We start from the raw sequence: 12,212 nt of genomic DNA, 5'->3' as shown, positions 1-12,212 counted from the left end.
ACTCCGAACCGTTAGTTTCCGCCCTAGAGGCAATAATATTTTACACGAAGCCTCAGACAAATTAGGTAACTTGTCGAAGATCAGCCAGGGGCAGAGCCGGAGCCTGATTCAGCTCTGAGCCCTCCCTGAATCCATTCTCCTCGCTGCCCCATGTTGCCTCCAGTTATAAGTCCCGGCAACTCCAGTCCCTGAGGAAGAGCCACGGTCCTCTTTTCCTTTATGCCCTTAGAGAGCTCAATGCTCAGTGACAGGCAATCACATGCCATAGGAAGGGAGAGAAAGAGGAAGAGGAGAAGGAAGGAAGGCAGGGGGAGGAGAAGGAGTGGGGGGAGGACACTCACTCTTGCAGAGACGGGTCTGAGTCATCGGCATTTGCTGTCCCCAGATCGGAGTCGTAGGACATGGGCTCCTCGGAACGATCTGGACTCTTGGAGCCATTCACTTGGAGTGGGCAGCTATCAGAGTTTAGGCTGCAAGACAGCTGGGATGAACTGGCGGTGTCCAGGCTGAGGGAGGAGGCCGTGAGCTTCCGGTTCCGTCGGATCTTATGGCCTGAGTGCTGGACTTCGATGTCCTCCGAGCCTGAGGAATGGGAAATTGAATCCAGAGACTCTTTCCGCTGTAGTTGTGTCCCAGAGGTGGTGAGGGGGTCGAGCTCAGAGAGCGGGCAAAGCCCAGAGAGAGCCAGTGGGGTAAGCATCCACTCGTTTAAGATGACAGACTTGTAGGAGAGCTCGAAGGATAAGGACGTCAGTCCCTGCAGGAAGCTGAGGAGGAACTGGCCCTCCTCGGCGTCTCGAAGCAGGGCTGCGGGCTGATAGTACTCGCACAGGCGGGCGGGCTCCTGGAGGAGCAGCTTCAGGTAGCACTCCATCAGGCCGTCATTGAGGGCCAGCCTCAGCCAGGCCCGGCAGCGGCCCACGTCCGTGCTGACAAAGATCAGGTGCTCCAATTCCGAGACGATGTGTCTGCGGGTGGAGAGGACAGGCTTGTTTCAAGAAATGATTTCAGATCACGGAGGATTGTTTTATCCACTGGTGAGCAGGAGCCAGTAATAATGACTGCAAGTATATACAGGCTTGGGAAAAAATCTCAGATAGCAGTGTTCTACAGGGAATTGAGAAATATTTAGCTACAACTCCCCACTTTTTCGAGGTTACTGTCATGCAGGATAATTGCCATTTTTGTTACAACTCCCCAGGCGCCCTTGACATCACCTGCTCATCCGGCATACATCTGATGAGCCCCTAAGTGCCAGGTCTTTGGAGCCGTGAAGATACAGGATACAGACATGGTCCTGCCCTCAGTCCAGGTTACTACCTTTCAAGGGCACACGGAGGTGAACCCTGTTGTCAGTAGAGCTGGGGTGGGGGGAAGGCAATCACTTCCAGGTTGCAGTAAGAACAATGCCTTAGGCAAGGCATTGAGGGATTAGGCATAGGGATTACGGATAGGCAAGGCATTGAGCTGGGCCTTGAGGGATTTCAAGCAGCAAAGATGGAAGGGGAACCTTAGGCACCAAGGACTGACAGCAAAAAGGCACCAAGGGTAGGGAAGCAGCAGCTGTGTAACAGGAGTGGTGAGCACTCCCGTTACAGCACGGGGAGGAGGAGGAGCGGCTGATTGCGTTGCAAAGTCAGGTGATGCAGGGTCTCGAGCATCCAACCGGTGAGGCAAAGTGGGGCAAGGGTCCCCACACCTGGCTCTGCGTCAGAATCACCTGGGAACCTGGTCAGGATACAGATTCTGGGGCCCCAACGAAGTGAATGGGACTCCAGGCTAGCACTGGGGAGCCTGAGAGTTTTTACACCGGAAATGACTCGACCGCAGTCACGCAGACTTCTGGGTGGGCTGCTCGGGATAAGATCAGGTACCAAACTCAGTTCCCGAACCCTTGGTCTGATGTAAATGCCCTTCCTCTGACCATCACAGTGCCCTGAGCACGTCTCGCCCATAGGCGTGCGTGCTCCACAGGGCTCAGGGAATGAGCTCGGGTTAGCTTAAGCTCAATAAATGCGGACCAGCTGCCTGACCTAAGGACAGACAGAATGAGATAAGGGGGACAATTAGAAAGCCACTGCCACCTGGGAGTGAGGTAAGACCCTGAGATAGGGCGGTGGCAGTCAGCAGGAAAAGGAAGATACAGACCGACAAGGCACCTTCAGGCTGAAGGTGGCATTTAATAGCCCTTAGAGGCAACGTGCCAGCAGCTGCTTGCTCCAAAGCCCAGGCAGTTAGGGCCAGGGCCGCAGAGGCAAACGTCCCAGGGTGGATATTCAGATGATCTGGATTCCACTGCTTTAAAAAATGCCACAGCCTCTTAGGATATAATACTTAGCATAGAGATGTTCAAACATTCCAAGGCAGGGTCAGCAAACCTCTTCTGTCAAGGGCCACTTAGTAAAGATTTTAGGCTTTGCAGGCCACACATTCTCTGTTCCAACTACCTAACTTTGCCACGGTGTGGCAAAAAAGCGGCTCCTGCTAAAGGCGACCAGCCAGGGGCCTGAGCAGCCCCAGGCCATTGCCTGTGCGCTGAGGGGCTCTTGAGGCTTGGTCTAACAATAACCCCTATCTCACCCATCTCCATTCTAGAACACAGAGCGTCTCTGCTGCCTTCCCATAGAGCTGTAGAGGGAGAGCCCAGGGTCACCCACACTGAAGCTCCTCCCCAAAGCAAAGCCTCCCCTGCTGATCTCACTTGTGGGTGACAGCTTTCAGGAGGGGCCAGAAGACAGGCTGAGGCAGAGGCTTCTGGTGGGCGCTCTTCTTCCTTTTCCCTCCGGCCTCGGCTCGGATGTGCTTGGCATGCAGTCCGTGGATAAATACAGCCTCCAGGGCACTGCACATGGTGCTGGCATCTCCGTCTTCGCTAGTGACCACTGTGTCCGAGGACACGTACTGCTTCTGCAACGCCTTCACAGATCCCACTAGCTTCTTCTTGATGACCTAGTCAGTGTCAGACATAACACAGGCCTTTAGAAGATCCTGCGGTGACCCCTGGAAGGGAAGTGCTTATCACCAAATACACGCACACCCACACACGCCTCACGTCTACCTGTGGGTGTGTATACAGCAAAACTAGCACAAGCTAATCATAGAAAACAAAGATGGGTGCCTGGGTGGCTCAGTCGGTTGAGCGTCCGACTTCGGCTCAGGTCCTGATCTCACGGTTCATGGGTTCGAGCCCCACGTCGGGCTCTGTGCTGCCAGCTCAGAGCCTGGAGCCTGCTTTGGATTCTGTGTCTCCCTCTCTCTCTGCCCCTCCCCCACTTGCACACGCACACACGCGCTCTCTCTCTTTCTCTCAAAAATAGATAAACGTTGGAAAAAAATTTTTAAAAAAGAAAGAAAGAAAACAGAGACAAAGCATAGAGGAGAAAAGGAAAATTACGTACTTATACCCCCCAGAGATAGTTATTTTTTTGCAAAGATAGTTGTATGTTTTTCTTTTGTTTTGCTTTTTAAACCGAACTTCAGTGATTTGATAGCCATAGAAATCTTGTGTTTAAATACCGGCTCCATCATAGTTACAGGTGTGGGAGCCTGGGTGATCCATCTAGGGCAGGGGTGAAGCTTTCCACCTTGTTTAGGGGTCTACGATTCCATGAAGAGGCTACAAGTGCCACTTTAGAACCATAAAAACACCAAGAAAACAGGAGCATGGTCCACATTACGAAAGATCCTAGGGGCACCTGGGTGGCTCAGTCAGTTAAGCATCTGACTCTTGATTTCAGCTCAGGTCGTGATCTCACGGTTTCTGAGTTTGAGCTCCGTATCTGGCTCTGTGCTGACAGTGTGGAGCCTGCTTGAGATTCTCTCTCTCTCTCTCTCTCTCTCTCTCTCTCTCTCTCTCTCTCTCTCTCCCCCCCTCTCTGCCCCTCCTCTGCCCCTCCTCTGCTCATGCTCACTCTCCCTTTCAAAATAAATAAAATAAACGTTATTTATTTAAAAATATCTTTTTAATGTTTATTTTTGAGAGAGAGAGACAGAGAGAGAGACAGACAAAGTATGAGGGGGGGAGGGGCAGAGAGAGAGGAAGACACAGAATCCGAAGCAGGCTCCAGGCTCTGAGCTGTCAGCACAGAGCCTGATGCAGGGCTCGAACCCACGAGCCGTGAGATCATGACCTGAGCCGAAACAGGACGCTTAACTGACTGAGCCACCCAGGCGCCCCTAAAATAAATAAATAAACTTTAAAAAGAAAGAAAGAAAAAAGGAAAGATCCTTGACCTGGCAGTCAGAGGCAGATGTTAGTCTCAGCTCTGTTGGTCAACAGCTGGGTCACTGCAGACATTTCACTTAACCTCACTGAGCTTAATTTCCTCATCTGTTAAACGGAACGAATACTTCCTGACCTACAGCACAGGAGTTGGGGGGTGGGGGGGGGGATTACTCTGAGGGCAGGACTTGCTTTTTTTTTTCATTCTTGCATCCTCAACACTTGGCCTGGTTCCTGACACATGTAAGTATTCCGTTAAGGTCTGTTACATAAATCAATTATAAAATACATATATGTAAAATCCTTTGGAAAGATAAAGACAGTTCTGTCATAATATAAGCATGTCAAAATACCTATGTTTTGGAAAAGGATTGGGAGGGAATACAGAAAACCTGGTTTGAACTGTTAGCTGATAGGATTATGGATAAATATTTTACTGTTTTATTTTTATCTTAGCCCAAACAGTTCATGTTAATGTTCTTAGAAAACTTGAATGTTCTTTTTTCTTTAAAAAAAAATTTTTTTTTAATGTTTATGTATTTTTGAGACAGAGAGAGACAGAGCATGAATGGGGGAGGGTCAGAGAGAGAGGGAGACACAGAACCCGAAGCAGGCTCCAGGCTCTGAGCTGTCAGCACAGAGCCCGACGCGGGGCTCGAACTCATGGACCGTGAGATCATGACCTGAGCCGAAGTCGGACGCTCAACCGACTGCGCCACCCAGGCGCCCCTGTTCCTTTTTTCTTTATAACAGCTTTAATGAGACACAATTTACATTGCATAAAATTCACTCATTTAAACTATTCAGTTCAGTGATTTTTGGTATATTCACAGAATAGTGAAACTACAGCCACTACCTAATTTTAGGACATTTTCATTCTCTCAAAAAGGAACACTGTGCCCATGAGCAGTCACTCCTCTCTAGTCCCCTCTCCCTCGACCCCTAGCAACTACTAATCTACTTTCTGTCTTTATGCATTTGCCAATTCTGGACATTTTGTGTAAATGAAGTCATACAGTATGCAGTCTTTTGATGTTAGACATCTTTTCATATGACTTATGGGTCATATACTTCTTTCATTGTTTGCTTATTTGACTTGAGAGAGAGAGAGAGAGAGAGAGAGGCAAAGAGAGAGGGGGACAGAGGATTCAAAGTGGGCTAGGTGGTGACAGCAAACTCCCAAATCGTGAGATCATGACCTGAGCCAAATGGACGCTCAACCGTCTGAGCCACCCAGGCCACCCTAATGCCTTCTTTTCTTTTCTTTTTTTTTAATGTTTATTTATTTTTGAGAGACAGAGAGAGACAGCATGAGAGGGAGAGGGCAGAGAGAGAGAGAGGGAGACCCAGAATATGAAGCAACCGCCAGGCACTGAGCTGGCAGCACAGAGCCCGATGCGGGGCTCCAACCCATGAGCCGTGAGATCATGACCTGAGCCGAAGTCGGATGCTCAACCGACTGAGCCACCCAGCTGCCCCTTCTTTTAATGTTTACTTATTTTTGAGAGAGAGAGAGAGAGAGAATGTGCATACGTGTATGTGCCTGTGGGGGAGGGGGCAGAGACAGAGCGGACCGAGGATCCAAAGCAGGCTCTGCTCTGACAGCAGAGCGCCCAATGCAGGGCTTGACCTCACAAACTGTAAGACCATGAGCCGCTTACGATCATGACGCTTAACCGTGTGAGCCACCCAGGCGCCCCATATGTATGACTTCCTTTGAGAAATCCTTGGTCTTTAGGCAGCCCGTATTAAAATCCGTCGTTTTTTATCAATTCCCATTCCATCACCAAGAAGATGTTCTAGAAAGGGCAGGATCTCCTCAGAGCCTGCTTCTGCTATAACTCTTTCTCAACCCGAGGCCTCGCTTTCCAGACAGTACTCATTCATTTCAAAGTGAGGAAAACCAACGACATGGCTGTCCCGTGCCCCCTTCCCCACCCTTGAGCCTCTCCGACTGCCTACCGGGATGGCAGCCCGGGGGTCCAGTCCATTCTCCACCACCGAGAGCATTTCCGCTCACACTGCAGCTCCCTCGGAGAATCACATGACACCTGCAGAGACAGACGGCGGCGGCCAGATGAGCAGGTTCCAGCTCCCCACCCGCAGCCAATTCTCCCCCTCCCCCAGCAGGCAGCGGGTCAGCCCATCTTCCTCAAACTGCAATGCAAAGGCCTCTGAATTCAAAAGTAAAAGCCAAGAGTGGATTTTAAGGAAGGAAACAAGGGAAGAGAAGAAATCTGAGGGCTCGGATCTCAGGAGGTGGGGAATCCTATGTGCCATGGGTGGGTCCACCCTAATCAGGGCATGGAAAGGCCTCTGTATGCCACACCACACGCTGGCACAAAAAAGCAGGGAATGAAGGGCTGATTTGGATACAGAACTAAGGGTGCGAGGGGGATGCTGCCGCTGGAGGTGCCAAGAGCCCACATGGACCAGGAAGCAGGGGCTCACAATTCACATTCGGAGCCTCTGACTCCTGTGCCAGCCCCATGTCTGCCAGCTCGGCGGGGACAAGCACAACCGAAGGAAGTTTCCAAAGGGAGGGCCTCTTGCTACATAGCTGCTTCCCCTCCAGGCACGAGGGTCCAGCTGGAGCAGCACAGGGACACGCCTAAGGGAAACAACACGGGTTCGAATCTCGATTTGCCACTAACCACTTAGGCATGCTAGGTGGGGCACCACGGCAGACGTCTCAAATGGAGGTTATGAATGTGGAAAATGCCCAGCACAGGGCCTGACGGTACTAAGGATAAATGGTGTCTATTACCCCGGTTGGATGTGGCCAAGCCTTACAGGCAAAGGCCACTGTCTGAATGAGTCCGCTCAACTACCTGAAGTCAGTACACAGGTAAATCCCTCAGGGCACTGGCTCCCCCCCACCCCCCGGGGGTGGCTTAGGTCGGGGGTGGGGGGGGCCTCAACCTGAGCCTCGGGGGGGGGGGGGCTGTTGGCTCGCCTGGACCGCCCCAGCCACTTGGACGGACCAGGATTGGGTAGGCACATTCCCATCTAAACAGATCTCTAGTGACCACACTGCCGAGCATGGAGGGACACCAAAAAACAGGTCATCGCTGTCTCTGTTCTCAAAAACCGATGGCCCAAAGAAGTTATCAAATGGAGGCATGCTGAATGGATTTTGTACTGTTTACACACATTGCTTCATTCATTCCTTGGAACCACCCTAGGCGAGCTCTTTTATTATCCAGATCTAACAGATACGAAATCAAAGCTGACCCAGGTCAAGGAACTTCCCAAGATCCCAGGGCTGATCAGTGGCGGGCTCTACCACCTTCGGCCAGGATGACATCCACCCTTCTGGAAGAGGCAGGTGTGAGCTAGGGCTAAGGGGTGGCTGGGGAGGGGGCAGGGGAGTCTTGGGAGGAGGGCTCTTCGGCCGGGGGCCCAGGTGGCGGGATGCAAGGGAGCATCGGGTTGAGTCTGGCAGGAAAGGTTTACAGGCGAACAGCGAGGCATGGAAAACGGCAGGGTGGCCCTAAATGATGAAAGACGCTCTGATTCACCCCTGGCCTCTGGATCCGGCAGAGGGTGAACAGGACCCAGCGCCGACCTTCCTAAGTAAGGACATGCAAAGGGAGACAGGTGTGTGGAGGACGGGCCCCACGAAACCAGCTCTGGTCAGCGCACAACAGACTGACAGGAGGAACACTAGCCCCTGGCCACAGCCCATCACACTGTCTCTCCCTCCACCACTTTCCCAGCTCCTACCCACCGGGAATCCTCAGGACCCTTTGCTGGAGACCAGCTCCATGCTCTGGCCACCAGGGCACCGGGAGAAGGGGACGTACTACAGAGTCGGTCCTGAAACCGTGCCTGATCCTAGAGGCTGGGTTTCTTCAAGGCTACCCTACGCAGCCCTGCAGGCCAAGTTCAGGCTCTCTGGCTTTGAGACCCTGGCATCCAATCCCCTTTGGTAATTCCGGGGGCCTGCCCTTCTAGACAGAGCCTCAAGCCCTAAAACTGCCCTTCCCTCAGCCGGCCTCAAGGCTTGGGCCTCAGCAATCTGAAGAGGAGGACCATTGAGGCCTCATCAACTAATTAACTGAATATAATATTCACTGGAGGGAGGGAGGCTTATCATTAAGTGGGTGTCCTGGCCAAGTCAGGATCTGCTGAAAAAACAAAGTAAACTGACACTGAGGTCAGAGCAGGGCCAGACAAGAGACAACTGGGACCTAAAACAGTGTCAGGAACGTCACAAAAGGACAACCGTGCAGAGAAACCTAGAAGAATGGCCACTTGACAATTCACAAAACAGAACTGAGACGTGGGGGTCAGGCCAAAGTTCCGGGCACATCTTTCTTTGCAGGAAACCAAAGCTCCCTACATAGGCCTGTCGGTGCTAGAACGCCTCAGGAAGGCAGGCAATGGCTCAGAGGCAGGACCACGACCATCTACGATGTGAGATCTCTGGGCTCTGGGTCTCCTGACTGCTAGGTCAGCACTCCAGCAGGCTCCTTGGGTGGGCCAGACCCCCATCTACCATGCTATGGGACTGGTTTCACTTTCTATCCTCAGAACTGTCTTCACTGACACCAAGAAGCAAACGAAAGAGGGGTGGGTCTTCAGGAGACCCAGAATAAAGAGAGCAAGTAGAGAGTTCAAACATCCCTGATACAGTTGAGCAGAAAAGGTGAGTGCCGTGTGCCTTTAGGAAACTCCTAAGCCACCCTTCGTCTACCTCTGCCCCTCGGTATCGGTTCACTCTGGCACAGGATCTCATTCTCTATCCTCATTTAATTCTTAAAACAATCCTGTGAGAGAAGGATGATTATCCCTCATTCACAGAAGAGAAAACTGAGGCTCAGTAGAAACACGCCTCAGGTGAGGGACAGAATTTTCTCATTCCAAGCTCTGTGCCTTTCGCCAGTTCATACTGTCCCAGGTCCTTGGTTCAAAGAGTTTCAGGCAAACTTATTATTCACAGACTCTTCAGAAGCTCCACCTTATCAAAGAAGGCCTAACACTGACAAGAAACAATCTTGCCCATCAGATCTGTGGCCCCACCTAGCTGACCACAGGTCCTTTCCATGGCAGCCAGGTTTCCGAGCTGTCCCTCCTCAAACGTTCCAACACACAGGAAGGAATCGTTGTGGTTGATTCTCTTCGTGATACTGCCTGGCCTTCTATAAACATCCAATTTCACTTCCTCAGGAGACTAAGGAAGAACGAAAAGAGGAGAAGGACTCAGATGAGACTTACATTAAAAGAAGAAATGGATAACCTGGCTTCACCACTTTCGAAACACTCCGTTCATCAGTAAACAGCAACCTCCTCTTCTGAGAGACTTCCCCGCCATCCGCGACAGCCTCGTCTCTACGGCCTGACTCCGATCCTGCACCTGGCTATGCACGACAACAGGCCGGTGTTTAAGCCCTCCAGCTGCTCTACCAGGTGATGAGTCAGGGTTTTCAGTTGGAAACAAATGACAAAGTTATCTTCTGATTCAGAAAGACAGCGGATACTTCAGACATGTGAGTGCTGAGTAAACAGCACCTCCTTCTACCTGAAGAAAGTCGGATTTCTAGACAAGAGCCCTGTGGGGGGTGGGATGGGTGTGTGTGGGGGGGGGGTAGGGCAGCAAAGCAACTGAATATCAGCTGGAGGGCAAGCAACTTCTAGCTCGTGATTCCCAGTCCAAAGGCTAGTGGGGGAGGCCAGAAATGTGAAGTCTAGGAACACTGGGTATCTTTCTTTCCTCCCTCCCTCCTTCCATCCAACAACACCCATCTCTCCCATATTCTTGTCCCAGGTCCCTTAAGATTCTGGCAAGGACCAAACTCTGAGTGAATGAAAGCAGGACCTTTGCCTGACTCATTCACCATTGTATTTCTAATGCTTCAAACAGTGCACGGCACAGGGTGGTGCTCAAGAAATACTTGCTGAATGAACAGATGAGTAAAATAAAAAGGCTCAGACCGTTGCAGACCGTAAGAGGTTGAGGTATACAACTTTTCAGTGGTGGGGTCACTGTGGAACTCCTTCCATTACACCAAGCTGCCAACAGGCTGAAACCCTTCAGAGATCACACCTTCACGGAAGGGGACATTGAAGGTCAAAGGCCATCCGATTCTCGAAGGCGTGAGACTACAAATGCAAGCAAAGACAATGGGTCTTCTTTGGGGTCCTTTACAATGGCTGTCAAATGGCCAATCCTTCGGAGTTTGGTCACCAGAACTTAGAGGGGAGGTGCACCCCCAAATCCCAGGAGATTATAAATGTTAACAATGGAGCCTGGGTGCCTCAAGAATGTCTAGCTACTCTGAGATAACTTGACTCTCTGTGTTCATGGGTAATCAAAATGGTCAAAACTCAATGCTCCAGCACCTGCCAAAAGAGGAAGCAATTCAACAGCCTCCACGGAGGCCTCGGCGTCCCCAGGATCCACTCATCTCTACTCTTCACAACATGTAACGTCACCTCTGGCACATTCGGTAGCGGGACTAATCTACAACCAGTTCTGGCCAGGAGGGGCACTGGGTGAGGGTCCTTTCTAAGCGGCAGGGCAATACACATGGACATGATTCTGTGACCACAGCCAACCCCACACAGTGGAACCCCTGGAGTTTCTCCAGATCATCACCCAAAAGGAAGTGATAAGCTCCCACTGCCCCAGCTGAATGAGTAGCTGTCCCTCACCTTCCAGGTATTTGGATGATACCTACCATTCCAGCAGCCAACGCGAGTGATGTAATATGGATGCCAGGAACACAATCCTTAAGGACAGCTACAGGGGACCTGACATCCAGGAAAAGCACTTGACCCACGGGAGAAGGATCTCTACTCCTCCACACTTACTTACCATCTGAGGCCCTGCATCAATTGAGGTGTTCGGCAAGTGCCTGGCTCTGAGAAAGCAGGTGGGGTCGGCAGGGGACTGCACTAGGTTCTCAGATCAAATGGGGACCACATCAAGGGAAGAATGGGCGCAGAGTTGGGATGAAGAGTTGAAACGGGGATAGGAAGACGTCAGTCTAACAAGATTGGGTAGGGGTGGTGGGAACTAGGGCAGCAAGAGTTGGGGGGTGGTTTAGCAAAGACTCAGGAATGAAGTGTCCTCAGGCTGGCTGGGGATGGAAAGAAAGTACGGGGTGGGCTTGGAAGTTAGGGGTTGAGTGGGCGAGGACAAGAAGATACATACAAGACTTGAGATAGGGCTGAGATCAGAGTTATCAAGAAGAGGGGGGTAAGCGCAATAGGGCATCTACTGTGGTGGTAGGTATTAAATGAGTGGGGGGAGGTGGGTGTTTTGGCTGAGCAGACCTTGGGGGGCTGAGCAGGGGGGCTGGGATAAGAAAGCTGAGCCTGAAAAGGGGTAAGCCAGAAAGACGGGGAGGGGGGAGGGGGGGTTCGAGGAGGTCTGCGTGGAGCACTGGGATCGCCAAAGGGGTTGAGGGGTGAGAATGAGATGCGTCAGAGGGAGGCGGAGGGAAGTGGCTGTCCTAGGGGTTGGAAGTGGGCTGCCGTGGGGTCGAGTGTGGCTGCACTTACGCAAGACCAGTGGTGAAGGGGTGAGGGTAAGGGCTGGGCTCGGGTCACGGGTGAAGAAGAGGAAGGGGACGGGTCAGCACTGGCTGTTTGGGCTGAAGGCTCGGGTCCGAGTGGGGTAGGGTGCGGGGCTCAGGCGGGGAAGGGAAAAGGCTCTGAAGCAGGACAGTTTCAAAGCAACCAAGGGTTTGCGATCACGGACAGGGCTGGTGACCCATCGCCCGTTCTCGTCTCGGCCCCGCCGTCCCTTCTCACCCTCCTCGCCCTCTGACCCCTAACTCACCAGAGGGAGCGGGGACGGGGCGCGGGGCACTCCTGGCCACGGCAGCCCCTAAGCCTCCGACCAGGCGCTGCGGCCTCCCGGCCAGCGACAACAGGAAACGGCGCTCGCGGCGCCGGACGCCATCACGTTGGTTCGGCGTCCGGCCCCGCCCCCGGACCGCGGAGCCAATCGCAGGGCCGGCGGAGCCTCGGGGCGGGGCCA

General features: G+C 52.3%; 1 protein-coding gene across 4 annotated transcripts; it reads right to left on the bottom strand.

The window, feature by feature from the left end:
• Window positions 1–18: 18 nt before the first annotated feature.
• LOC147571059 (pleckstrin homology domain-containing family M member 1-like) lies at window positions 19–12,143 on the bottom strand. Of its 4 annotated transcripts, XM_086696668.1 has the most exons (6): window positions 12,012–12,121; window positions 10,160–10,327; window positions 9,443–9,585; window positions 6,185–6,273; window positions 2,702–2,949; window positions 20–968 (listed from the first exon to the last, which is right to left on the bottom strand). In XM_086696668.1, the coding sequence occupies exons 4-6, from the start codon at window positions 6,230–6,232 to the stop codon at window positions 338–340; spliced, it is 927 nt and encodes a 308-aa protein (XP_086552794.1). In that variant the 5' UTR covers window positions 6,233–6,273; window positions 9,443–9,585; window positions 10,160–10,327; window positions 12,012–12,121; the 3' UTR covers window positions 20–337. The 4 variants fall into 4 exon arrangements, with proteins under 4 accessions (XP_086552796.1, XP_086552794.1, XP_086552795.1 ...); XM_086696670.1 differs by lacking the exon at window positions 9,443–9,585 and having other exon boundaries at window positions 19–968; XM_086696669.1 differs by lacking the exon at window positions 10,160–10,327 and having other exon boundaries at window positions 9,443–9,625.
• Window positions 12,144–12,212: the final 69 nt, after the last annotated feature.

This window comes from Puma concolor, unplaced genomic scaffold, assembly GCF_028749965.1.
Source record: "Puma concolor isolate L17-30 unplaced genomic scaffold, mPumCon1.1.hap2 unalloc_scaffold_69, whole genome shotgun sequence".
In the NCBI taxonomy this organism is placed as follows: domain Eukaryota; kingdom Metazoa; phylum Chordata; class Mammalia; order Carnivora; family Felidae; genus Puma; species Puma concolor.
This window is presented reverse-complemented; position numbering and strand designations above follow the sequence as displayed.

Coding starts and splice junctions, on each gene's coding strand:
- LOC147571059 (XM_086696667.1), bottom strand. CDS start 6,232: ATGCTCTCGGTGGTGGAGAATGGACTGGACCCCCGGGCTGCCATCCCG. Junction 2,950..6,184: donor ACCCCCGGGCTGCCATCCCG/GTAGGCAGTCGG, acceptor GACACTGACTAG/GTCATCAAGAAGAAGCTAGT. Junction 969..2,701: donor CTGAAAGCTGTCACCCACAA/GTGAGATCAGCA, acceptor CTCCACCCGCAG/ACACATCGTCTCGGAATTGG.